This window comes from Ovis aries, chromosome 17 (assembly GCF_016772045.2).
Source record: "Ovis aries strain OAR_USU_Benz2616 breed Rambouillet chromosome 17, ARS-UI_Ramb_v3.0, whole genome shotgun sequence".
NCBI classification, from domain to species: domain Eukaryota; kingdom Metazoa; phylum Chordata; class Mammalia; order Artiodactyla; family Bovidae; genus Ovis; species Ovis aries.
Window position 1 is genome coordinate 45,125,554 of NC_056070.1, and position 27,567 is coordinate 45,153,120.

Here is a 27,567-nt window from a genome sequence, read left to right on the forward strand (position 1 = left end):
GAAACTGGCAATCAAAGTTAACCCAATGAAATCATAAACGGGAACAAAAGAAACTATTTCCTTCCTACCTGCCGTTGTTCACTGTTGGCGTTTTCATCAATTCTTATGTAGGTGAGATAATGGAAGTTCAAGAACATTTCTAAGATGTCCAACATGAGAATCATCTGTGATAAGATCAGCACGCGGCGTCCTTCAGACTTCAGCTTCTGAAGTAAGATGGCTAAGGCCTCCAGCTTTCCTGTCAAACGAGTGACACCGAGAGCATCTCATTATCCAAAGCGAGTAAGCTTGACACAGGGAGCAGAGTGGACGGGACGCCTCTGGTACCTGAGTCAAACTGGACCAGCCTCAGCTCGGGGAACCGCAGCGAGTGCAGAGCTGTCATCCGCTGCAGCTGCTGTGCGTAGGGCGCTGTGTGCTCCCGCAGGCAGTGCCGGAAGAGCCGCATCCTGTGGCTGTAGAGGGAGGGCGGCCTCGCCACCCACAAGTGCGGGGGCGCGGCCACCACCGGCGGGATCACGCACACCACTCTGAGAAGCAGAAAGCATGCGTGTCACAGGTGACACCCACGGCACCTCCAGCAGGCAGTCCCTCTGGCTCAGGCAGCGAAGGCTCGAGAAGGCAGAGGGCAGAACCATCTGGCAGTGGGGAGTCACGAGAGGAGTCAGGGTGCCTAACTCCAGTCCCCCCAGGAGGGACGTGCCTGCTGGAACACACTATCACAGCAGCCACAGGAGTGGGTGCCAGCCAGTGAGGCCTGCCCAGATCAAAAGAAGCAGTGCAGAGTGCTGCCCCTACCCCCTGAGCGCACACGGATGTGTGCGGAGGCAGGACACAAGCACTCTGTCTCCTGGATGGTCTGGGGAGGGTATGAGCCCTGAAGCTGCTACAGCCACAGCATCCCCAGCCAGGGTTGGGAGCCAGGCTTGGGAGGAGGAGGCCCTGCCAAGGGCAGCAAGACGACGACTCAGAGGACCCGGACAGTCAACTGGACACCCACCTCCCAACCTGCAGACACCACCTGCTCCAGGAAAGCCCTCTCCCTTGCTGCATGCAAACTGAAAACCATTTCTGGTCAAAATTCTAATCAATGAAACCAAAGAAGCACTAAATAAATGGAGATATTCCGTAACTATGGATAGGAAGATCCAGTATAGTCAAGACATCATCAGTTCTTCCCACTTGATCAAGACATTCAGTTCAGTCCCAGTCAGCTATTCTGTAGATAGCGATAAATTCAATCTAAAGTTTACACGGAGAAGCAACAGACCAGAACAGGCAACACAATACTGAACAACAAAAAGTCAAATGACTGGCACTACCTGACTTCAAGATTTACTACAGTAATCAACAGCATGATACTGTCAAAGAACAAAGAGATCAATGGAACAGAAATGATCACCAGATTTTCTCCACAAATAAACTGCAAGGAAAAAAAGAGGGGGAAACAGAACCTATAGATTAAAAGATACATAAAAGATATGTTGATTGTTATGTATGTACCTCATTGTGACTTTGCTTCAAATATTAAAAAAAAACATGAAATAATCAGAAATGTGAATACGGAACAGACATTTGATGATATTATATTTGCTCTGTGAAGGACAAAGTCAGGAGAATGAAAAGACAAACAACAGACTTGAAGAAGATATTTGCAAAAGATACATCTGCTAAAGAACTGTTATCCAAAATATACAAAGAACTTGCAACAATAAGAAAAATGGGGGAAGCAATAGCTATGGATTGGGATTGACATATACACACTAAGGTATTAAAAATGGATAGTCAACAAAGTCCTACTGTAATAATAAAAATTAAAAAAAAATTTTTAATAGATCAAAACCTTAAGAGACACGTTATCAAAAACATATAAATGTCAAATAAGCATATGAAAAGATGCTCAACATAATATGTCATGATGGAAATGCAAATTAAAACAAGATACCACTACACATCTATTAAAATGGCCGAAATCCAGATCACTGACAACACCAATTGCTGGCAAGGATGTGGCGCAACAGGAACTCTCATTCGTTGCTGGTGGGAATGCAAAATAGTACAGTCACTTTGGAAGACAGTTTGGCAATTTCTAACAAACTAAATAGTCTCTTACCATAAGATATAGTAATCATATCCCTTGATATTTACCCAAAGGAATTAAAAACTATGTCTACACATAAACATAGATGTTTGCAGCAACTTCATTCATAATTGCTAAAACTCCTCAGCAACCATGCTGTCTTTTAGAAGGCAAACGTTTTTGATTTTTTTCAGTTGCACCAGGTGGCTTGCAGGATCTTTCTTCCCTAACCAGGGACTGAACCTGTGCCCCCAGCACTGGAAGTGCAGGCCACCAAGAAGTCCCAGTATGTGAATGTTTTTAAACAAACTGTGGTGATTCCAAGTCTTCTCAGGTGGCATGAGTGGTAAAGAACCCGCTTGCCAATGCAGAAGACGTAAGAGATGCGGGTTTGATCCCTGGGTTAGGAAGATCTCCTGGAGGAGGGCATGGCAACCCACTCCAGTATTCTTGCCTAGAGAATCCCATGGACAGAGGAGCCTGGCGGGCTACAGTCCACAGGGTCACAGGGAGTCAGACATGACTGAAGTGATTTAGCACACACGCAGGGGGTGCTTCCAGACAATGGAACACTATTCAGTGTTAAATAGAAATGAGTTATCAAGCCCTGATGAGACACGGAAGAACCTTCAGTGCACATTCCTAAATGAGAGAAGCCATCTGAACAGGGTGCCTACTGTATGACTCCAACTATAAGACATTCCAGAAAAGCAAAACTATGGAGACAGTAAAAAGATCAGTGATTGCCAGGTTTTGGTGGTGAGAGAGGGATAAACAGGAAGGAATCAACCCAAAGAGCAGGGCACAGGTTTCCTGGAGGGTGGAGAGACCATCTGATGCCAAAGCTGAAGACCCCAAAATCGATTCTGAACAGACTCCAAAGGACAACCTGGGGAGAGAAGTAAGATGAATGTCCACAAAACAACCACAAAAGTTGGTGGGGTGCAACACAGCGTTTACTTTTTTGGACCCCAAAATCACTGTGGACAGTGACTGTAGCCATGAAATTAAAAGACGCTTACTCCTTGGAAGAAAAGCTATGACCAACCTAGACAGCATATTAAAAAGCAGAGACATCACTTTGCCAACAAAGGTCTGTCTAGTCAAAGCTATGGTCTTTCCAGTAATCATGTATGGATGTGAGAGTTGGACCATAAAGAAGGCTGGGTGCCAAAGAATTGATGTTTTTGAACTGTGGTATTGGAAAAGACTCTTGAGAGACTCTTGGATGGCAAGGAGGTCCTAAAGGAAATCAACTCAGAATGTTCATTGGAAAGACTGATGCTGAAGCTGCAATACTTTGGCTACCTGACGCAAAAAGCCAACTCAATGGAAAAGACCATGATGCTGGGAAAGACTGAGGTCAGGAGGAGAAGGGGGTGACAGAGGATGAGAAGGTTGGATGACATCACTGACTCAATGCATATGAGTTTGAGCAAACTCTGGGAGATAGCGAAGGACAGAGGAGCCTGACATGCTGCAATCCATGGGGTTCCAAACAGCTGGGCACAACTTAGTGAGTGAACACCACCACCAACAGTGAGTGAGTAAAGAATGCTTACAATACTCTACCTTACCTGTCGATGACATCCTGGAGGGATTCTTGACGTTGAGTCAGCGTCAAAATCAGGTCCCTGTGACTTTTCGAGGGCGATGTGTACCTGCTTGCAGGCCCAGCCCCCTTCCCGTGACCACGGTCAGAAGCCCTGAACCAAGGCACCTGCTCTCTGCCAGGCAGGGAACAAACCCCCAACAAGTCTCTGCCATAGATGGGAGAGCGGGAGCAGCGCCGTTCATTGACGAAATAAATCTGGTCCAGCCGCTCTTTCAGAAGTCTGCTCTTCTCCTCCTTCAACAAAAACAGGGATGAAAATGGCTACTGAGAAATAGCAGGGCCAGCCTTACTGAGCCCTATGAGTCCCCCGTGTATTGCAACTGGCCATAGAGCATGCATAAGACTCATGGGGCCAGGCTACACGGAAAACAGTGACAGAAAAGCAAGCAGAGAAAACAGCGCCATTTTCATTGCCAACGTGAGTAGTATTTCTTCAGACACAGTGAGCATTTCTAATGTTTGAAACACTAGTAGAAGTATACAAAAAAATGGGAAAGGTAATTTTTACAATCCTAAAGCCTACTGGATTAGAAAAAGTGTTTTTATTTCTCTAATTCAATGGGACACCGTGTTTTTGATGGCATGCCTGGAGAATCCCAGGGACGGGGGAGCCTGGTGGGCTGCCATCTATGGGGTTGCACAGAGTCGGACACGACTGAAGTGACTTAGCAGCAGCAGCAGCAACAAACAGATAAATTAATACATATTAATATATATATTAATATCACAGATATATTAATATCACAGCCCTCCCCCATGACGAGCAGCTTCTGAGAAGGACTTTCGCGTGTGCAGAGATGCCACGACGCTGCACTGGGGTCTACTGCACCATACCTGGGTGGGGCCAGCGACAGGAGAAGCTGGTTTGGAGGCGGCTCCGGGTTCTCCTGCGGCCAGCGGACTGACTGCCACTCGACCAGGCACACCCACTACAAATGGAAAAACAAAAAGCTGGCACACAAAACTACTGGCATGCCCTCTAGAGGCCCTCCTTCACTGGCATGCTTCCTGGAGCATCCTTGGCTTTCACAACCACATTTCTAGAATATGTCAACTCAAGTCTAAATCATTCAGAACCAACAGTGAGGCATTCCTGCTCTCTGGCCATGATCTGAAGTGAACGTCAGGGTCTGACTCTTTGCCAAGAGCCCTGTGTGCCCCTCAAACCTCCCCACCATCCTGCTGAGCAGCAGCCACAAGGGCCCTACACTCTGCTGTCCTTGACATCTCGGCAGCATCAACCCTGTGTGCCCTGGACAGAGGGATGCCAGGGCCCGGGACAGTCTGCTCCCATCAGCCAAGCCATGTTGCCTGTCTTCACAGAGACTTCTCCACAAGGACTATGAAGGGGGTGGCTGAAGTCAGTCATCAGTTCTCAGTGAAGGATCCACTTGCAGGGAGCAAGAGGAAGGGTTGAGATGACTAGAACCCAGTGGCTGGACTGGTGTCAGGTTGGGAGTCTCGGGCCTCACAGAACAGGACTGAGCACCCTCTGGGGAAGAGAAAACCTGAAGTATGAAGCCAACCAAATACAAGTAGAACTGCAAGTGGTCCAGCTGGACACAGAGCAGTGACCAGGACCCTCCAGCACCCACCCCAGCAACAGAGCCCCTGACAGAGATGGGGTGTAGTGACCAAGGGTTCTAGCTGTGAGAGGTCCTTGCCACCTCCTCACATCAACCTGAAAAGTGCCCATGTGCAACAGGTGGGCTCCCCAGCAAGCACTCCAGGAGGGTGGGTATGTCTGAAGCAAGGGACCCTGGCAGTAAGCAGGCTGTGGGGGTGCTGGAAGGAGCACTGGCCAGCTGGCAGGAACAACCCTGTTCTGTTAACTGACCGAGGGAAATTCTAGCACGTTCCCTAAATGTATTTGTAACATGAACAAGCAAAATTTCTCATGATTCCAAGTCTCCTGTTAGAGCAAAATCAAAACAAAAAGTCTTAAGGTGAGTGACGGCTGGTTGTATTCAACCAGGACCTTTGGGAACAAAAGAGAAAAGAGATGTAGCAGACATGCGCTGTCTGTGGAAATCAGAGGCAGCCACAAATAGGACTGTCGGGTTCTGGGGCCTTACAGAACCCATCAACATCCTCCAGCTGCCTCAGAAGCAAAAAGAGTTGGTAAGCACTCTCAAAGCCAAGTATCCCCCCAGCTCACAGCACTCCACTCTACCTGGCGGGGTCACAGGCGTGGGGCTTGGGCCACTGGCTGGAGGCTTGCTTCCCAGGGCATTCAGGGCCCCCGCCTGAGACACGGTCTGCATCACCACGGGGCCAGGAGGGCGCAGGTAGGACTGCCCAGGCGCCGACACAATCTGGAGCACACTGCCTGCAAGCAAAGGGCACGGGTCAGTCACGAGGTGCCTGTGCCTTCCATCCCCCAGCCACACCCACTTCCAAAGGTACAGAATGAGGTGAGAAACCAAAAATCCAGAATCAAATTTGCTCCAATGAGGCAACACAAAGTTCAGTTTGCTAGAGAAAGATGGAACTACTTCATTCACAATGAGTGAAAACTCTGAGGATCAAAGACACTTGGCTTAATGTCAAGAAAAACTTCTGCAACTCCTTGCAATGCAGATTTCAGGCAGCGAGGCAGGTTCCCACTCACTGTCTCTCCAAGCCTGAGCCATCATGCGGGTTGGGGGTGGGTGGGGGTGGTTCCTGCCCCCAGACCACACATGGGTGCGTGCCAGCTAGTCAAACTGGATGAAGAAATATCAAAAACCTCTGTGGCTCTATAACCACAGTTTAAGAAACCTGCCATTTTCAGCCTCTGTGTGATTTAGTCCTGAAGTGCTCTACTCTGGAATTATACTCTACAAATACTAGAGCGTACCAGAAATTCTTAAGAGATGGTCTCACCCTTCTGGTCAAAAAACTGGAGAAATACGGAGTAAACCAAATGAAACCTTTTTTTTTTTTTTTTTTGCTGCAGGCTTCTTGGGGGCCTCCACTCTGCTAACATGTGACCCTGGTGTCCACATGGAACACCCCAGACAGGGCTGACAACTGAACTGTCCACCCCGACAGGAGTCATGAACGCCATGTCTGGGGAGGCTGCTTGGGGAGGTGGCCGGACCCCACCTCTGGGAGCTCTGGCCAAGTCACTGAGGATGAATTTTAACATCCCACTCAAACTGCATCCCCTTGTTTCCTCCAAGAAGCAGTTATTGCAGGAACATACCGCTCTCAGCCAGAGGCAGTCTGGAAGTTTTAAAGTCTGTACATAAAAAAAAAATAATTTCTCCTATGTAAATTGCTAGTCTGTTAGAGTTTTGAGGGCAATTTACCTCACACTAAAATCTGAAAGGAGCCATTTTTTCTGTTTTGATTTTTAGAATAGGAAACTGTATTCAAAAATTTTTTTAATTACTATCCTCTATGTAATATGGACCAAGGGCCAGGCCACTGGGTGATATACCAGTCACCTCCCTCATCTTTAGAACACCTACAAGCTGAGACTCATTTAGGCCAAGTGAAGCACCTGCGCTAAAGGGGCCAGAATCACAGCTGCAGGGGGGCGCCCCAGTCAAGCCCCTATTGGGCCACCACCCATCAGAGAGCCTTACCTTGGAGCTGTAGGGGCTGGCCAGCCGTGAGCTGCCGAAGCTGGCTGTGCGACAAGGTGAACTTGTTGCCTTGGAACTGCAGTGTTACAGGGGTCTCTGGTTGGGCGACTCGGCTCGGCGGGCCTGCGAGGGAAGCCAGTTGGGCTATTTTGACCACCTCCCCACCTGCAGAGATGCAGACAAAATGGGAATGAACATTCTTTGGAAGGGTTGGCGACTGCTCTACTGACAATCACTTGTCACAGAGAATGACCGTCTGTAGCAAACTAAAGTGTCACAGGAACATTCATTAGATATTGCTTTCTAACACTTTCAGAAGATATTTTAATAGAAAAGAAAAAACAATTAGAATTAACACCAGGTTTTAATGGTCAACTTACTTAATCCTAACAGGTAGAAATTTTAGAGTATCAGATATTAATAATTAACCAAACCATCAATGAATGTTTTACTTTTCTTTCCAAACAAGAAAAAGTAGCAAACATCAAAAGTAGCAGAAATATACTGGCCATACACTTTGAAACTCTCATATCAACCTCTTCCTTTCAGAATACTTTTAAAATGTGAGAAAGTACATATCGAATTTAGCTCACAGAGACAAATGAGATTTTATCACTACAGATATAAAATACAGAACTAGCTTTAATTATGCCCATAATCTTTTCAAAATTTGGCAATGTATTTAAGTACATAAATACATCACACTTTATGATACAATATTCACACTAATTTGAACTAGATAGTAGAATTCAGTCTATAATTCTAACTTAAAAAATGCAAAATTTAACACTGTTTAAATTCTTTCAAACAGAACTCAGATGAGATCGTATGTACCTAACTCAAAATGATACTACCTTCAAGCTGGAATTGAGCAACAGCTTCAAAGGTTTCTTTAAACCCAATGGTTGATATTCGAGTCTAAATGTTCCTCCCATGAAAATTCATGCCAGAATTATTAGTGATACTATAAAAAGAATAGTTAGCCAAAGACTAGAAAAACGCCCAAGGATATGCTGCCCACAGAAACCGTAAACAAGGGAGGGGAAACGGAAAAGGAGACGCAGAGATCTGTGCATAGAAACATGACTCTTCCATGAGCTCCCCTCAGTCCACAAGCGGAGGCGCCAGAGTGAAAGGTGGCCTGGCCCCTCACACTCCCCTAAGCACGGCTCCGACAATACACCCCTCGGGACTACTACCTCAGGCCAAAAACACCCGCAGAACACATGTAAGGGGCTCTCCTGCCCTGGGCAATGAACCAGGATAAGTGCTCTTCATCTGCTGGCATGAGAGAGAGAGGCGTGACACAAGAGAAAACTAACTTAACTCAGGGTCTCCTCATGACCCTACTTCCCTCTCCTGTCTTTCCAGAGAAGCCTCAACATAGCTTGTTGTGCCAACAAATAAGGTGCTCCAGGTGGTATCTGAGAAATGGTGTAGCCCAGATAGTTCTGTCAGTATATTTCCAACTGCAGCATGGACAGAGGTAGTAGACTAATCACACTGGTCACAATAAAAAGTTCTATTTAAAAACGTCAGTGATCTACTGCAAAACATCTCACTTAAGCAATAACTCACTGCAGCTTCAAATCTGGGGATAAGCCAAGAGACTAGCAGGAAGTGGGAGTGCAGTTCACAAGCTTTCCTTCCCCTGCAGTTTGCTCTCTGAGGGGCCCCTGGAGGCTGACAGGACGAGCCCAAGGCTTACTAAGGAGAAGTGCTAGCCTCAGCCACCAAGGCGGAGCACAAGCCTAGGAGGGAAGCAGAGCTGATGGACGGCGCCAGGAGAAAGGACAGAGAGAGTACAAGACCCTGGACCTTGGCCCTGAGGGGGGCCTCCCTCTGTAGGCCAAGGGCTAGAAAGGACAGTGTGGCGAAAGGCAGCACTGGACACAGGGTCAGGGAGACGAAGGGAGCGGACAGCAAGGCTCTTCACACGCCGCTCATCTGAATACAACGTCCTTGTGCAAAGAGGTGGCAGACCAGGGAGAGGCAAGGCCACTTACTCGGCAGGCGCGCCTGGGCCTGCGAGGTGAGCACCAGCCCCTGAGGCAGCGCACTCTGCCCGGCCGGGTGCGAGGGGGCCTGGGGCTGGGGCTGGGGTGGGCCCGGGGCGGAGGCCGGGACAGTGGTCTGAGCCCGCAGTTTCGCAGGATGGGCTGGGCTAGGTGCTGTGCTGAAGGTCGAGGTAGGCTGGTGTCTCGGAGCACCGGTGGAGGCCTGAGAGGTCTGAAACGGGGCTGCTGCCGCTGCAATTGATAAGGTTGGTTTGTGCAAAGCTGTTAGAGGTTCTTCATACAATGCAGTATTAAATCCGAATTTTACAGAAATAAAACAAACAGTATTTCTTTCACACCATCTCTCAAATGAGAAGCCCTCCCTAAAAGGGGGGCGGGATGGCCTAGGGGATGAGAAAAATCTAATATTTTATATGTTGTTAACTATTTTCACTTCATGTTCACCACCCTGCTACATGGTGTGTCTCTGGAGTAAACGTAGTGTCAAAGTCGGCCCTTCCGATGTATCAGTGAGAGCCACGTTCTCACCACACGAGAAGGCAGGCAGCACTGGCTGCCCTTCTTCCCAAAGAGCTCTTACAACAAGCTGCTCTGGCATTTACGAAGATCTCAGAAAAACACTGGTCGTGACCCCACAGATAAGGGTTACAAGACTACCTACTACCTTTCCTGCCGTTTAACCCTATCCTTCTTCACAGTAACAAGCAGGTTACGTTGAAGTGGTGGCACTGAACACAAGAGCAGACTTCCTCAGAAGTTTCTTAAATGACGTTGACGTGTACTTCCCGACGTAAAAGAGAGCGTTTCTGCTGAGGTACATCTTCACCATCACATCAACAGCGACTCAACTAAGAATGTAAAGTCTTATACAATTCAAAGACATGAAAAAAACCAAAACTCATGTAAGAACTACACGTGGTCCCCTGGGAAAGCCAGAGTGGACAGTCCCACTCCTGCTCAGAGGAGTGGTCACACATCCCCATGGGGCCAGGGAAAGTGTGAGAGGAATTTCTTCCACAAAAACCCTTTGTGACGCAGAGCACAGCCCCCCGAGAGGCATACCTTTTGCATCCGGATTTGCAGAGAACGTGGCAATGGGTGGCCGTCCTCGAACATGGCCCTGTGGCGTGGCCGTGGCTGTGGCAGGGGTGGCCGTCCGGGGGGGGTGTGTGTTGGGGAAAGCCACGGTGCGGCCCTCAGGCTTCTGGCCGTACTGCACAGGCTGGAACAACCTGGACGCCCATGTGCACGGGCAGGGAGACGGGGACACTGCTGAGATGCAAAGGCAGGGCCCCCTAGACGGGCGCTGGGGACCCAGGGCCACCTGAGGGCAGAGGGCTGCCCACCCCAGGGGCAGTTTAAATAGGGAGATTTCTAAGTACAGTATTAAGCAGCAGCCACTCGCCAAGGACAGGGAGAAGGGTGCTTAGTACACAAAAGTGGTACCTCTACCCCTGCAATGCTTAGGCAACATTCAGGAGTGAATGGGATGGCAATTTTTAGGTTTCCATGAATGTGAACTAGAAACATTATCTCTAACACGAAGTCCATTAGACTACTCTTTGGACTAAGAGTCAAGCAGAGTGACAAGTCAACGTGCACAATTGGGTAACGAGAAGCAGCAGAGACAACCAAGCGCCTCACAGGTGCCAGTGGGGGAGCTGTAAAGGGAGGGCCACAACACAGCTTCCCCGGCCGGCTGCGTCACGGAGCAGCGTGCTCTTCACGTTTCCTTCACCTGGAAACCGTAACGGCAGGAATTTTGTATTTCCAAAACCCCTGGGCAATGCAACAGGTGGAGATGGCCAGCAGAAGCAACTAAACGGGGCTGCAACAGCCCAGAGAGGACTTTGGCTTCACTGCCCCAGCTCTGTATTTAACTGAGGGCTGCAGGGCTCCTGCGAGTGCAGGCAAGGAAGCTGAGGGGAGGGCGGTCGGACCCAGGTCGTCAAGCCACATAAAAAAAAGGCAGTAAGAACAGGCTGCCAACCGCAGAGCTGGCCCGTTTCTCCCTAAATCACCAACCTGCTTTTTCCTGTTTCTGACCGGTGCCCAGAATTTTGCATAAATCCAACTCATGGATTTCGCCTACCTCGCCTACCTCAAGTCACTTGTGTTTTGAGTTCACCATCTAGGGTGTCTGCTCGTCTAGTCTCAGGCACCTGCAAGATGTCCCTTTTTACCCCTGATGCTGTAGCCGGGTGGAGCCTCTGCCAGACCTCAGGGCCCCACCCCACCGCACTCAGGGACCCCGATCCCGCCCCCACAGTGCCCCCTCTGCCCTCCTACTCTGACGGCCCCCACTAGAGCCTGCACGAGGTTACAGGTGGTCTGACTGCCCCGTCTCTGACCACCTCCCCACGGAGAGCCCTCCCAAAGCCCAGCGCTTCTCCAAAATGATGAAAGGGCTACTCTTCAGGCAGCCGAGTGGCCACACTGGCCTATCCGCACTTGCTGTTTATCCCAGAAACCAAGCACACCTGGGCATTTCGAGGAGAAGCAGGTAACCAGATTAGATGATTAGCCTTTCTCTTCACAAGCTGTAGCCCAAGTTCTCGTGTGGAACTCAAACCCAGTCATCTCAGTTCTCCCTGAGAGGCCAGGGTCTGTTTCAGCAGGAGGAAGAGGGGATGCCACCCAGACCCCACAACCCACAGCCAGCCAAGACCCAGTCAGAGGCAGCTGGTGAGCAGGAAGCGCCGCTCCACACCACGCCACACACCTGCTGGGCTTCAGTTTGACGGCCGCCGGCCTGCTTGATGGCGGCGGCGCAGTGAACAGCTCCTCAAAGAGTTTCCGCGTCACCTTCTTCTTACCCAGTAGTTCTGCCTCATGGCGAGTCATTTTACTTTCTAAGCCAAGAAGATCAAATATAGAAAGGTCTGTTTCCTAGGGAAAAAAGAAAACGATTTTGCTATATGAGGCAGGAAAAAAAATAACTGACTAGGAATCAAAGTGGATTCCAAACTGGGAAGGACAGGCCCTTACTGGCCATCTTCCCAAGAGATGCCCGGCGGGACTTGGTGCGCTCGGTTCCATTTTTTTTTTTTTAAGTGGACCATTTTTAGTCTTTAATGAATTTGTTACAATATTGCTTCTGATTTATGTTCTGGATTTTGGCCATGAAGCACATGAGATCTTAGCTCCTGACCAAGGACTGAACTCACAGTCCCTACATTAGAAGGTAAAATCTTGACCACTGGACCACAGTCAAGTCCCAAGTTCCCCATCATTAACACGGGAGTGATGGCATGTGGTCATCCCGAGAGGCAGTGGGAAAGAAGAGGGCAGCACTTAGAGACAGAATACTCAGCAGAGGAGAGGAACGAGCCTGGGAAATGCTGGTCTAGGCAGACGGAGATGCTTGGTCTTGTCAAGGCGGGGCTGGGAAGAGGCCCCAGTGTCCTGGTGCGGGTGCCGTGGGCATATGGCATGTCGTTGTGTCCAGAGCCCTGGGGCAGCTTGCTCCACCTGCTCTTCTCTTGGGACTTTCTCACTCCCACCAGGATGGTGGGAATCAAAGGCGGAGGACAGCAGGTGTGGGCAAGGAAGTGGAGACATGAAAGCCCTCATCCCCTCACACATGGATGGGGATGCGAAACTGAGCAACTACTGTGGGAAATAGTCTGGCAACTCATCTAAAGGTTAAACATGGACTCACCATATGACCCCACAATTTTTCACCTGTCACCCATGTGCCCACGAGAAGAGAGCCCTACACCCACACAAAACTTGTACATGAATGTGCACTCACTGGCTAAAAGAGTGTAAACCACCCAAGTGTCCCTCAGCTCGTGGACAGATGGACATAATGTGGTCCATCCAGACAACAGAGGAGAGAGATTATGACGCATGATGCAACATGGATGAACTCTGAAAACACTACGCTCAGTGAAGTAAGCCCCTGACACGAAATGTTTGGACCAGATGAATCCACAGGGTCAGACACAGGTGGGGAGCGGGGGGCGGGGGGAGAATGGGAGTGACAGTGGATTTGCTTTGAGGCAATGAAATGTTCTAGCATTAGCTGCGATATTTGCACAACTCTATGAATAGACTAAAACCAACAAACTGTACATTTCAGACCAGTGAGCTTTATGGCAGTGAGTTAGCTCAACTAAGCTGTTTCAGAAACGAAAACACAACATAAAGACTTCCATTCACGAAACATTTCCCCACCCAAGCAGTATCTTCAGGTAACCTGCTTCTGACTCATCTTTATTCCTCATGGCTCAGGTTTTCTCTACCTCAACAAAGGACACATTCCTACATTAAGAGTAGTGATCAGTGGCAGCACGACATCCCTCACATTAACTCACCATCAACTGCTCACCAACCGGCCCCTTCTTCAGACCATTGTGTACATTAACTGACTCCTCACAAGTGCCTGGTGTGGTGAGGAGACCGAGGCCAACTGAGGAGGACCCAAGGCTGCACCCCTGAAGGCAGAGCCGGGACCTCCATCCATAACGACCTGGCCCCAGGGTCGCATGCTAAACCTGCACAAGTCTATCCAGGCCACAGGGCTGTTCCCGTTCCTTAGTGTCTGTGAGACCTGATCCCTGGTCCTCTGGGGTAGAGGCAACAAACAGGAACTCAGGCACCAGCCTGCCAGTGGCCTGGCTGGTCAGGGCAAGCTCTCAGTCTCCCGTGTGGAAGCCAGAGTAGGAATGCCGACCCCGAGGGCACAGCCCCACCCCACTGAGACCCGTGAGCTCAGCACACTTGTGCTGCGAATCACCTGACCTAACCCAATCTGTTGTTTTAAAATCTGGGGTTTTCAAAAACTTTCATTACCCCCAAATTCAAACACAGAAAGGTATACAACTATAATTTTTTTGGTTAAAAACAACCAAATTTCTCCACCTAGGGATAGTTGTGTGTGCCTGGTTAGTTGCTTGCTGTATCCAACTCCTTCCGACCCCCAGGGGCTGTAGTCTGCTGGGCTCCTCTGTCCATGGGATTCTCCAGGCAAGAACATCGGAGTGGACTGTCATGTCCTCCTCCACGGGCTCTTCCCAACCCAGGGATCAAACCCATGCTGGATTGTTTACCACCTGGGAAGCCCTAGGTATAGCTACTAATATTTTAATAAAAAGACCTGGGTCCCCACCCTCAAATTACACCTATGAAAACACCCCAAGGGTCCTGCAGTTCTAAGTCCCGCTCTCCTTCACACACTCTGCTGTGCTCACGAGCCAACAGCCAAGGAGGAAAATCCTCAAAGCATCCTTCACATCGTGGGCTCGCCCCTCGGGTCCATTCCAAAGCAGGTTCTGAGTCCAGGGCAAGGCCCATCACAAACGTCCCTTGATGTTGCCCAGCATCCGGCAACGCAGAACACAGGACACAAGTTAGTGGACACTGATGTCCAGAAGCTCCTGGAACAGAGCTCAGTGAAGACCCCTCTGGCACCCTCTCTGTACCTTCCAGAAGTCTCTGTCGAGCGCCTTCAGGACGAGCGAGGCGGAGCGGTACTGCAGCGGCCCTGCAGTGTAGGAGGACTCCGGGAGCCGCGGTGCCACCAGCCCAGGGTGGTTGCAGATCCGCTGCAGCCTCAGGAGGATGCTCAGCACGTCCACAAAGTGCCCGCTCTTCAGCGCTTCCTGGGTCCTGCGCACATGCGGGAAGAGATAGGAGTGTTGCCAGGGGTGCGAGCACATGCCAGCCGGGCTTCTCCCCCGTCTGCTGTCCCCACTCTTATGAACGCACGACTGGTGCATCCCCTTGACCTGGTGAGTAAATCTGCCACATGCCAACCCACCTCCACGAGGTTGTGGTTCTGAGACTGGCTCATTGCCCCATGAGAGAGGACAGGAGGCCAGAGAGCCAGGGCATGGGTTAGACGTGGGGGCATTCTCCATGGCATGCCCCCAAAGAGCAACAGGGCAGGCGTCCCGAAGAGCTCAGGGGTCTGTCTGGGTCGGGGAAGGAATACCCTGACTCCACACGAGTCTTCTCACACTGGAGCAATGCTGCGCTCCTCCTGGGCCGGCTATGAGCAGAGCCTCTGACGGGACCAGGGAGGAGACAGGACTGTTGCGTCTGAGAGGACCGGGGCCTCCAGCTCCAGGCACCCACCTCCCGAAAAGGAGCCTTCTGAGAGACCAGAGGGGGCCCTGCTCCATGCGGGAGAGAGGGTGGTGGGGCGTGCACTCACCCCGGCTGCAGGATGACATCCTCGTACAAGGCCTTCTGTCGATTGGAGAGGCGGCACTTGAGGACATGCTCGTATTTCTTCGTCAGCTGCTTCTCTACGTCTCTCTTAGTTCTCCGCAAAATGAAGGGCTGTGTCACCTGAAAAGAAAGAGCTCTTCATTGTTTCCTTTCCAAAAACGGTGTCACAGGCACACTATGTCGGGGGCCCGCAGGCGCGTACCCGGTGCAGCCGGATGACCACTTTGTGGTAGTAGTCCTGGTTCTCCTCGTTGGGGGCCTTCAGGGGGAAGTGCAGGTAGGGCCTGGAGATGCCGGGGATGAGGAAGTGCACCATGGTCCACAACTCCAGGAAGGTGTTGTGCAGGGGCGCATCGATGAGGAGCAGGCGCTGCTGGCTGCGTACAGGCAGAGAGACGACTCAGGCTGGGCACAGAATTGCTCTCTCTGACAATGCTCAAGGAGAGGGACAGTGACCCTGTGGAGCCCGCACACACAAATTAAGTCAATGAACTGAATTAGGGAAGAGCCTTGGGTCTCCTCAGTCCTCAAGGGCTGGGACAGAGGTGAGGGGGAGTCTTTGCAGCTGAAAGGCCATGTGGGGGTCTGCAATTCCCTACGGTTCCTCCAAAGAACTTTTACATCAGCAACACAGAGCACAGGGCACGTGGCAGGGGCAGTCAGACCTCTGCAGGGTGAACACAGCCTCCCAGTGCCTCTCGGTCATGCCCTTCACGCGCTGCATCTCATCGATGACCAGGCACTTCCAGCGCACCCGTGTGAAGGACGCGAAGCCCTTGAAGAACTGCTTGTAGGATGTGATGCAGATGTTGAAGCTGTTGGGCTCCGTCCACTCCTGCAGTACACAAGCCAGGCCTCACCACCTCCTCGGGCGCAAGCTGCCTGGAGGAGTCACCACCCACTTACCCTGTCCCCATCACCGTCACTCCACTCTTTTTTCTTAATAATTTGCTGCCACCACATAGAAAATGGCTGTTTATATTTTTAGGATCTTTTTTCTCTAGGAGGCTAAAGCCCTCATGTGGACAAATTATGAAACTGCTTTGGGGGCATTAACAATTGCTTTTGGAAAATATATTAGCATGCAGTGTCCTGAAGTGGGGCTTGTTTTCATGGTATATAATCTTAATAAGGGAAACATATATTCAGAAGCTGACAGGAAACATGAATAGCTATGTTGCAACTGATTACACTTAAGGTTTTAAAGAGCAATAACCAGAGATCGTAAAAATTAAAAAGAAAAAGCCAAGAAGAGACACCTCAGAGAAGACACACGTTTTTAGTAACTACTACTCAACACAGTAGAGTTTAACTATGAGCCAAATTTTTCTCTCCAATGAGTAACTGTGATCTGGAACATTTACTTAGGATCTAGTGCTAGGACCTACTGGGCAGAAAATAGATACAAGTCCAACTCTGTTTCAGAAGCTCTTCGGTTTGTCACAAATACTCCTTATGAACACATCCATGGGAATTATTTATGGATTTATAATACAGAACCCAGGATGCATCACAATTTCTCATTTCTGCCTGTGATAACCAACATATCTATGGTTTAAAAGGACGGCAGCCCCTCCAGAGACCACCTGGGCTCTGCAGGGGGCCGGGGGGGGGGTCCCTTCACTTCTGGGAAGTGAGCATGAACCCTGCAGGGAACCCATGCAGGCCAGTTTACTGAGTATGGTCTGTTGCTTCCAGGGGCTCCAAGTCCAGACAACTACAAGGTCTGGGGTCTCACAAATGAGTGATTTACAATAATTACACTAACAAGCATATGCTAATACTTTGAAGTTTGCTTCTATAGAAATTAAGATACTTTTCTGTTTCATTCTTTTTCATGTTTAAAATAACATACCTGTCTCTTTGCCTTGAGTTCTCTATGGCTGCCAACATACAAGAGCGTTTTGAGCCCCGGACACCAACGCTTCAACTCGAGCTCCCACTTGAGTATGTTGCAGCTCCTTACCACGACAAGGTGAGGGCCCCAGTTGCCTACAAAGGAGACAGAAGTTTCCTCTGTAACAAAAGCTGTGTGTCCAGTCCAGGCGCCCCGCACTGTGCCTGGTGAGCAGGTGTGCAGGGGAGTCCAGGCACGACTAGAGCAGGCATCACTGGGGCCGGAGGGCTGTCCTCCGTCCTTCCTACAGAGCAGGACAACATGCTGCGTCTCCACTCCCAGAACCGCCACAGGGCACACTCCACAGAGGTGCTGAACAAGTAAGTGCCCGGTAAAATGAGAATTTATTCAAAACCATGGACCACTAACGTAAGGAGCGGGAGGAACCCGCATCTACACAAAACGATGCTCAGAAAGGAAGAAACCTCAGGCAAGAGCCCTGAGCCCAGCACTTGCCAAGCCCCCCTACCCAGCATGGCCCGCTGTCACCCCCACACTATGGGCGGTGGTCCAACACTCATGCTCATGATGGTTGCCAACTGCTAATCAGAACACACCCAAACTATCCCAACCCATCCCAAACCACACAGTTTCAATCTCATTCTCCAGAAAAGTAAGGTTGTTTAAATTACTAGAGTAATACATACATAAATTTCAACTCCTGTGCTATAAAATAAACCTAAACCAAGTTAAAAATCAGGAATGGAAGACTTGGAAAAAATATCTATAACACACACGTCTGTAGTCATAACAGCTCATATGTAAAGCGTTATACTGATCCTTAAAAAGAATCATCCAAATGGAAGACAATATATGCACACAACATGACTGACAAAGGGTTAACATCCAAAACATATAAACAGTTCACAGAACTCAATACCAAGAAAACAAACACCTCAATCAAAAAATGCGCATAAGACCTAAACAGACATTCCTCTGAAAAAGACATACAGATAGCCAACAGAAACTTGAAATTATGCTCGGCACAGCTCACTAAAGAAGGTGGTGAGTTTATGAGCAATTTTAATTGTGTGAACTTATCAGAATCCCACACTCAAACTCTCCTGGAGCTACCCCCCTACTCTTGAGAAGTGGTGAACAGTTTTATGGTTACTCAATGATGAGCCCAAGGACACTGGGCCCCCTGGGGTGAGGGCAGACAGGGGAGCCACATCCAAGATGAGCCATCCTCAGTCTGTCCCGTCCAGAAGTGGAGCAGGCAGCAGAGGTTCACCCACCCACCCTTCAGAGCCCGCTAAGACCTGCCAAGCACCTGCCTCTCCTCCAACTTGTCAAGCTTCCCAGTAGCTGGACCTTCAGTCTGCTTCCAGCACCAAGGTGCCCGAGTGACTCCTCCGACACTAGCAGTAACACAAACCTCTAAGGAGGAAGACCAAGGCCCCACCCGGCCAGCAGATGGGCCTTCCTGGCTCTGTACGCTCCAGCCACCACACCAGCCTCGATACTGCCCTGTGGACCCATCAGCAACTCTTTCAGCCTCTGCACTCACCACCCCACCTCCCCAAGCCCTGCACTCAGGTGGCCACGGCATTCTCAGGCCTTTGCTCAAAGACCTTGCGAGGTACACGGTACACGATGCCAATAAGCTGCATCCATATTCACTGTGCCTGCCGCGGGCCTCCTGAGTCGGGGGCGCTTTGTTCGGTTCATAGCTGCACCCCCTGTGACTACAACAGTACCTGGAATGGGGTAGGTATTAGGTAAGCACCTACAGAATGAATAACTGAGTCACTTGATTGTTCAATTAATGAAATAAAATCCCCTATTTTAGGAAGTATATGTTGCTTCCAATTTCATGCTATTATAAATATAGTAAGAAACATTTTTTTTCAACTAAACAAGACAGGAGACACGGTAGCTTCTCTATCTTGAGATAACTAAAACCAATTTTAAAGTACTACACTGAACACTTTGTGGTACTAGGTCAAAAACAAACATATTAACACAAGAAGAAAAGGTCACGAAGTTGATTCACTTGTATTAAACGTAAGCTTTCAAAACTAAGGGCAAGGCAGAGTTATTCACTGAGGACGCTAAGGTAACTGTGTCAGAATCCGGAGGGGCCACAAAGGAAGAAACTACTCCTGTGCTGAAGGAACCTCTATCCAGCAACTCAGGATGTCAACTCTTCCAGCTCAAGCAGTCCCGCCCTGCCTCTAAAGCGCCTGACACAGAGAAGGGTCCCTGGGAGTTGACTAAGTGCTGGAACATCCATGAGCTTCTGTTGCCCTCCATCACCCCACCCCAGGGGCCAGCAGACCCTTCCTTTGGGAGGGGAAGCCCACAAGCCCCCGTCCTGGTTAGAGACATGGGCACAGACTCATTTGTAGCCCCGCGGGCACGGAGGGTGGTGAACAGTGCCAAGCTGAACTTCCGTATGAGTTCAAAGAGCCAAGGGCTGAGGAAGTGGACATTTAGGGTAGAGGGCACAGCCTCCTGTGAGGGCAGAGGACACCCGACCCTCTGTTGCTGTGCAGATGCCGAACCCTCACAGGGCTCCAGGCTACTCCCATGGAACCCTTCTGGGAAAGAAGCCCTGAGGGTGGCAGGATCCAGCAGAGAGACAGGAGGGCCGCTCCCCAACCAGCCCAGGGGCGGACTGCAGGGAGCGCCCAGCCGAAAGGATTCATGCCAACGAGAAGCAGCACAGAGGCCCTGCTGCCTGCTCTGCCATCCACACTGGTGGGCAGCAGAACCCTGGAAGTCACAAAGCCTCAGTCACAGCTGGCTGGATCCGATATTACATTAGACTTAGAGAACTTGTGAGTTATTTGATGTAGTCTCTACTGTGAATGAGAGTTTTGCTGGCTCCAGAGATGAGTGCCTTTAGGCCCTGTCCTGGAGCAGAAACAAAGGAACGGAGAAAAAAGGCCTCCCCACCCCCACCCTCAAGCTAGATGTCCCACTCACGCTTCAGTCTCAGCAAACACAGACCATTTAAACAATGACAGGCTCTTACCTTCATTACAGGCTAGGTGAGCAAAGAAGGCAATGATCTGCACTGTTTTCCCAAGCCCAGCTTCATCTGCCAATATGCCATTGAGGTTCTTGCGGTAGAGCTTGGCCAGCCAGTCCAGGCCGATCTTCTGGTAATCCCTGAGGGCACCGTACAGCAGGGCCGGGGCATTCAACTTCACCTGCGGGGCAGACAGGCCAACACACACCTCTCAGGAGAACCACTACAATTCTTTCTCCAAAGTGAAGTCAGAGCAGTCACAGGATAAGCCTACTGGAAGGCCACAAAGGTGATTCATAGATAACAGAAAAGGAAAGATCAGTCATTGTTTTTCCCGACAACTTTTGCCGCTGGGATAAAGAGCTGGTTTAGAAGGAGGAACCTTCCCCTCACAGGGATACCATCCCTCACGAAGGGCGCAGCCTCACCGCGGTGCTGATCCGAGCACTGCCCTTGGGCAGGATGGCTTCAGCCACAGCGGTCACTTCTGCGATGTCCCTGGTATGAGGTTTCCCGACAATCACTCTCTCTGCAGCTTTAAACTGGTCCATGATGAAGAGCGAGTCGATGAGAACCACGTCCTTCCGGCTCTCGCGGTCCCCTGGGCAGTCTTCCATGTCTGTGATCAACGGGAAAATGGGATTTGTGGGGTCAGAGATGCTGTAATAGTATTACAAGCCCACTTAGCATGAAAAGAAAAAAATAAAAAAGCATGAAAAGAGAAGGAAAAGAAGAAAAAAGAGGAGAAAAAGGAGTCGACAGAACCCAAATACTTCAAATACAGAAAGAAGCAGCAAGTTTGTTTTCAATCCACTTTATACAGCTAACACTGCTCTCTAGACAAACAGGTACAAACTCTTACAGAGTCTGGAGGAGCACTCTGGAAGGCCTCTGGGTGAAGCTGGAAAACGTCGGCACAGTGTTAGCGCCAGTGCCACTCACAGACTCACGGCCTCTGAGGGCTCAGTGGCCACCCCTCTGCTGTCAGGAAAGGAAGGCTCAGAAGCAGCTGAGTCGGGGCAAGGGGCCAGCAGCCCCTCCTGAAGTCCGGCTGCAGCGAGGGGTCCAGAAGGCCCTTGTATCCCTCAGAATTCTTCTGGGCCCCTCCCTTGCCCACCACCTCCCACAGACAGCCAAGTCTACCAACCAGAACAGGAGGGGTGAAAACAAGAAGTAGACTCTATGGGGCATAGTCTGTGAACCTGCTTGGAACATTCAATAAAAGTCAGGTAAAGCCCTTAAAATTTGGTGTGCTAAATTAAACAAGCATAGCACAGCCTGGATAAACATGATAAAATCTAGGTGACATACAATCTGGAGAAGACTGTTTCTACACTGTTCACAACTTGATCAAATGTTCTGACAACTATGCCAAATTGACCAATTTAATAACACTATTAATGTAAACTTTATATTAAATATATTTCAACTTTTTCTTTCATTAGACTGAAAAAAGTAAAGGTAATTCTTAAACTCTATTTTAAGTGTCCTCCTTCTGTTTGATATTTTGGCTTTTGTTTTCAACACTGAATTCTTCAAAGATGTCAAGACAGACCTTCTTCTTCACTTGTCTCCTCACTGTCAGGTTTAGGTTGGGGCCACTGGAAATTTGGCAGAAAGGCACCTTCATACAACTTCATCAAATCGATCAATGGCAATTCAGCTGGAAAGGATTGCAGGAAGAAAGATTATTTTACACAAACAGTGTCAGCTGGGAAGAAAAGCCCTTTGGGAGAAGGGCCCTTTCACACACAGTTGACCTTGAACAATTCAGGGGTTGGGGTGCTGACTCTGCAGAGGAAAATATAACTTCCAGCCCTCCTTGTAAGAGGTTTCTTCACACCTGACCAACCATGGATCACAGAGCATTGTAGTCTTTACTACTGGAAAAAAAAAATCCACGTGTAAGTGGATCCACGCAATTCACAACTGTGTTGCTCAAGGCTCAACTGTATATTCCTTTTCCTGGCTTTAAAATAATTCCTTGGGAAAAGTATTTTCTAAAAGCACATTTATTTTAAAAAAGCTAATAATGATTGCCCATTACTGATACAAAGTATAAGACATTTTCTTTATAAAGTAAGGTAAGGATCTTTGAAATGAGAAACTCAACTTTTATTCATAAAAGAATACTCCTAAAATAACCCAAATACAACCTAATAAATGTACATACAACTTACAGATTAATAAATGAAAATATAAAAATACTACTAATGGAAATAATTGGTGGAGATGACACATAAAAATACAAAACATCAAATAAAAATCACGAGTAAAAAATGTTCAAAAAGGATGACTAAAGATTATTAGCAAAAAAAAAAAAAAAGATTATTAGCCTTTTTGTATAAAGAGCTCACCCTAATTGATCAAATAACACAGCAAACTAAAGCCCCAGCCATAGTGGGCAAGGGATATGGAGCTGTCACACACAAAAAATACTATAAAGGGCTCATGAAGTATTTAATTGAGCCTCTCCAGAAACCAGTGCACAACTGGTCCTCCATCACACCAGCAAACATCTTAAAAAGTGTAATTCTGGACCAATATACTGAGTCAAATACTCTCAACACTGCAGGTGGTGGTATAAACAGGCTTATTTTTCTGGTAACCAGTATGAAAAGCTGAAGGGCTTTAAATGTCATGCCCTCTAACGTCATTATTTCCCACTTCCATGGGTCTGTCTGGGGAAGTAACTGGAAACCAGGACTTCGGGTTCATGTTCAAACACAGTTCCACATGGTGTTATGTATAAAACAAGGCAAAGAACACGGTGAGCTAGGTATCTGTGACACAGGAGCTTTTCTGCATATTTACTGTATGTCAATAAAATTGGTAGTCAAAGTAAGAAATGCCACAGAGAAGTACCCCAAAAGAGCAGTAGGAAAGGCACTATCTGTTTAAGACATAATATTCTAGTGACAGATTTGCTCACAATTTAAACTATTCATCACATGGGGCTGACAGGTAGATATGTGATAAAGCCAAGCAGAAGAAATTATGGAAGAGAGGTGGTAGGTACATGGGTGTTCACAATAAGGTTCTTCACTTCTTTGGTTTGTCTGAATGTTTTCATAACAAAATACAGGGAAATGTGCATATACATCATATAATGGCTATCAAAGCAGGAACAAAAAAGAGGAGAAACAACTGAAAAACTACTTCACCAATTAGATAATTTAGTAAGGTCTTGGAACAAACTTAATTCATGGAATCAACAGCTTTCACATACAAAAACTAGCCTGAAGATATAATGGAAGAAAAAAATCCTACTCAGAAAGTATTTCTATACTTCTTTTGATAGAAAGTATTTTAAATACTTAGAATTAAAGTTTAAAAAAATTCACATCTACATAAAGAAAGTGCTGAAAGTTTTGTGAAGGGCGTGAGAGGGGACTCAACCAGGAAGAGGCACCCTGTGAATGGATGAAGACGCGCCCCCAGTGACATCGTTCATGGCACTCACAGGCTGGTCAGCTTCCCCAGTGGGCAGGGCTAACCAAGGTGACCACCAGATGGCTTGAAATGACAGTGAGTACCTTACAAGGCTCCACTGTAAGAGATGCAGACGCTCATGGACCACCTCCTCTGGGGAGACCAGCCTCCATGCCACCCTGTTCTGGGGATGCTCGAACAAAACCCCAGAGAAGTCCCAACGTGAGGGGACTGGGGCTCACCTGCCAATAGCCAGCCAGCTAGTTGTGAGTGGCCGGAGGGGCAGGGCACGGACCAGAAGCTGGGCCTGCTGATGGCCGCATCTCCGCAGGACCCAAGCCAGAAGCACCCAGCTGGGCTGCTCCCAATTCCTGCACTACAGGAAGTGGTGGAAGAGCTAAAGCTCCAAGTTAACACAGACTCTACCAAGTCAGGGATGCACACGAGAATGAGAAAGAATGAGAAAGGCCTATAAGAACATAAGACAAGGTGAAGCTCAAAGACTAAGAGGCGAAACAGAACACTGAATTTGAACCAGTCATGACCAACCACCAGTTACTGTCTTTCCAGGTGAAAATGCCCCTCTCAAGTCAAGAACAAGTCAAAGGCCAGGGAATTCCCTGGTGGCCCAGTGGGTCAGAACTCCACGCTTTCATTGCTAAGGGCCAGGGTTCAACCTCCAGTCAGGAAACCAAGACCCCACAAGTTGTGTAGTACAGCCAAAAACAACAAAAACAAGCCAAAGGTGTCCATCATCAACACTTTTGTTGCTATACTTTATTGCAAGAATGGTAATAAAAGGATCAAGATTATAAAGAAAGAATATTATTCTTTGGGGATGAAGAGGTTGTATAAATACAAGCAACATGAGAATTCAGCAGTGTTGCTGGATTTAAGATCAACAAATAAAATTCAACTTCATTTCTATATACCAGCAAAAAAATTAAAATGTAATCTTAAAAATACACCATTTTTTACAGCTTTAAAAAATATATTGCACCTAGAACTAAATCTAACAAAAATATACAACCAGAAAACATTAGTGGAAGCTATTTAAAGAGACCTACGTAAATGGAGAGACTATTTTGATCACAATTTTAAAAAACTCTTCATAGAGACATGGTTCTCACCAAACACCCACTAACTCAACTACATTTACATCAAAATCCTTAATTGGTTCTCTGAAACTTGATAAGCTGATTCTGAATCATACTGAAATAAACCCCAAATAGTCAAGGCTCTCCTCAAAGAAGAATGAGGCAGAAGGCCTGACCTAGCTGGACCTCAAGAATTATTATAGGGCTTCTCTGGTGGCACAATGAATAAAAATCTGCCTGCCAAGGCAGGGGGCATGGGCCAGGAAGATTCCAAATGCTGCAGAGCAGCTAAGCCCCTGGGCCACAACTACTGGACCTGAGCACTGGAGCCCCTGCTCTGCAACAAGAGTAGCCACTGCAGTGAGAAGCCTGCACACCACACAGGGCAGCCCCTGCTCGCTGCAACTTGAGAAAGTCTGCGCGGTGATGAAGACACAGTGCAAATAAAAATAATAAAAAGGTAATTTTTAAAAATAGTATTATATAAAAAAAGAATTACTATAAAGCTAGAACAATCAACAGAGTGTAGTACTGGTATAAACAGACCGATAAAACAATAAAGTCGCCAGAAAAGAACTGTGCGTATCAGAAAACATAATATTTGAGTTGACACTGGGCATCACTGAGGAAGGATGGCTGTTTCAAGTGGCATTGGGACAATCTGTAATCCATTTGGCAGGGTGGGGTGGGGAGAGAAACTGCACTCTTATTTCACACTAGAGACAAAATCAATTTGTGGTGAATGAAAAGACATCAATATGAGAGCAAAAAAATGTTAGACAATATGGAAAGACATCCTTTTGATCTTGAGATTAAAAAAAGTTTTTTTAATCAACACTGACAAACTCAACTGCACTAAGATTAAGAACATTCATTTCTCAAAAGGCATCATAAAGAGAATGAAGACCCACCCCAAACCAACTGGAAAAAGGTCACTATGACAAACGTCACTGACAAGGTAATATGCCCAGAATATGTGAAGAATAGCCACTGTCAGTACAGGAAAGAAAATGCAAAACCAAGCAGGTAAAGACAGTGGTAAGAAGACACTGCACTTCGTGGGTAATGCTCCCCCACCACAGGCTGACAAGAACAGGTGCTCCTGAGATGTGGGGCCTGAGACAACCGCTCTAACTCTGATGGGGCACCACCTCATGTGTGCATGCCTCACAAGCCGACCGCTCTACTCCAAGCAGACGCTCCTGCCCGTGCACACAGGAAACACTAGAGTGACGCACACAGCACCGTCTATCAGGACAAATGCAGGGGAACCACCAACATCCCCACCAACAGTACAACCGACAACCCACGGCACAGGCATGCACACAACGCCTCAGCAGTGGGAATTAATGAATTTATAGCAACACAGGACCACAGGGGACAAAAATCAGGAACAGAATTGAAAAAAGCAAAGCTTCCAGAGTGGTTCTATTTATACAAAGTTTCAACATACATGCAAAGCTGTAGGTAGTTTAGGATTTACGTGCCTGGAAGGGGAAAAATGGAGCCAAAAAAATGATAAAGGCAAGTTTCAGGCTGGCAGTCACCCCTGGGAAAAGGTTACCCCATACTCTACCCAACCCTGGCAGTGCAGTTGGCTACAATGAAGGCACTATATTTGGGCTTTTACACCTTATTAAACGTTTATAATGTCTTAAATGCTCAATAAAGCACTTTCAATAAGCTGCTCAGAGCCTACCTTCTTTGGCTAGATTAGACAGCTCTGTTTGGTGATCCACGACCCCTTCATTCGCTTCTTCCTCCTCAATCGTCTCCTCTTCATCTTCCACTGAAATGTCATCACCAAATGTCAGAGAGAGAGACTCCACGTCAGCTTCTCTTCAGCTATCCATGAAACACTACAAGGCTCCAGAACTGTTTCACACAGCCATTACAGAAGTTAAAACTAAGTCCTAATTTCTCAGGCTGAATCTGGAAATGACAGTATATATTGAGTGAGCAAAAAACCAGGGACCATGCTTTATACTTTCTCTCCCATTTCAGGGTGTGAAATAGAGCCTGGTTTTTCATCACATGACAGACCTATTCAGGCCAAAATAGGAAGCGATGTGGAACTTCTTGTCCACCTGCAGAGCCCACTACAGAAAAACCCACAAGTGCTTTACATGGCATCACTGCAAATTCACCATCGCCATTTTGGAGGCTCCAGCTGAAAATTCCTGTAGCTCAGCTCCTGTCCTGCACCCCTGCCCCCGAATCCTGGTGGAGAAAAGGCCACCAGCACCCACAGCGGAACTCCACCCACCCTCAGGTCACCGCTCCATCTGAACTGAGCCTTCACGACAGCAGGCCTTCCTTCCCGCTAACTCCTCAACACTAACCACCTCTCCTCCCTACAAACAAAGAGCATGCATCACACACCATCCGACACACTCCCTCCTTCACAATCCAGCTCTTCACTTCTTCATTGCAAAATCCCCACCATCCACCCAGGCACCTGGCCCCCAACAGCACAAGCCACTGAACCACTAACTCTTCCAGGCAGGGCCATACTCGACACCTTGGGGGCACTGAGCAAGCTCTCTAGCTGCACTGTCAGAGAGCCCTGCCGACAGCCAAGAGCACCGGGAAGGGGACAGACCTTCGTCATCGGTTAAAGACATGCTCGCTTTTCTTTTTCTTCCAGATATTCCCGAATCCTGAAACGCAGAATAAAAATCGTTAAGCGTGCGATCTGAAAA

The 27,567-nt window shown here is 48.2% G+C and overlaps 1 protein-coding gene across 14 annotated transcripts in view; it reads right to left on the reverse strand.

The window, feature by feature from the left end:
* Positions 1-27,567, reverse strand: part of EP400 (E1A binding protein p400) — a 112,010-nt gene that overhangs the window by 36,069 nt on the left and 48,374 nt on the right. For 13 of the 14 annotated variants that reach the window (XM_042234482.1, XM_042234479.1, XM_042234478.1 and 10 more), the window contains 19 exons: positions 27,468-27,525; positions 26,565-26,654; positions 21,892-21,999; positions 20,765-20,955; positions 20,340-20,517; positions 17,318-17,454; positions 16,128-16,297; positions 15,665-15,839; positions 15,446-15,582; positions 14,712-14,898; positions 12,008-12,174; positions 10,348-10,517; positions 9,274-9,516; positions 7,268-7,432; positions 5,869-6,024; positions 4,530-4,624; positions 3,658-3,929; positions 328-530; positions 69-238 (listed from right to left, as the gene is read on the reverse strand). In XM_042234482.1, coding sequence (XP_042090416.1) covers positions 69-238; positions 328-530; positions 3,658-3,929; positions 4,530-4,624; positions 5,869-6,024; positions 7,268-7,432; positions 9,274-9,516; positions 10,348-10,517; positions 12,008-12,174; positions 14,712-14,898; positions 15,446-15,582; positions 15,665-15,839; positions 16,128-16,297; positions 17,318-17,454; positions 20,340-20,517; positions 20,765-20,955; positions 21,892-21,999; positions 26,565-26,654; positions 27,468-27,525 — 3,072 coding nt within the window. The remainder of the gene's footprint in view (positions 1-68; positions 239-327; positions 531-3,657; positions 3,930-4,529; positions 4,625-5,868; positions 6,025-7,267; positions 7,433-9,273; positions 9,517-10,347; positions 10,518-12,007; positions 12,175-14,711; positions 14,899-15,445; positions 15,583-15,664; positions 15,840-16,127; positions 16,298-17,317; positions 17,455-20,339; positions 20,518-20,764; positions 20,956-21,891; positions 22,000-26,564; positions 26,655-27,467; positions 27,526-27,567) is intronic. The other variant, XM_042234483.1, reaches the window with a different exon arrangement.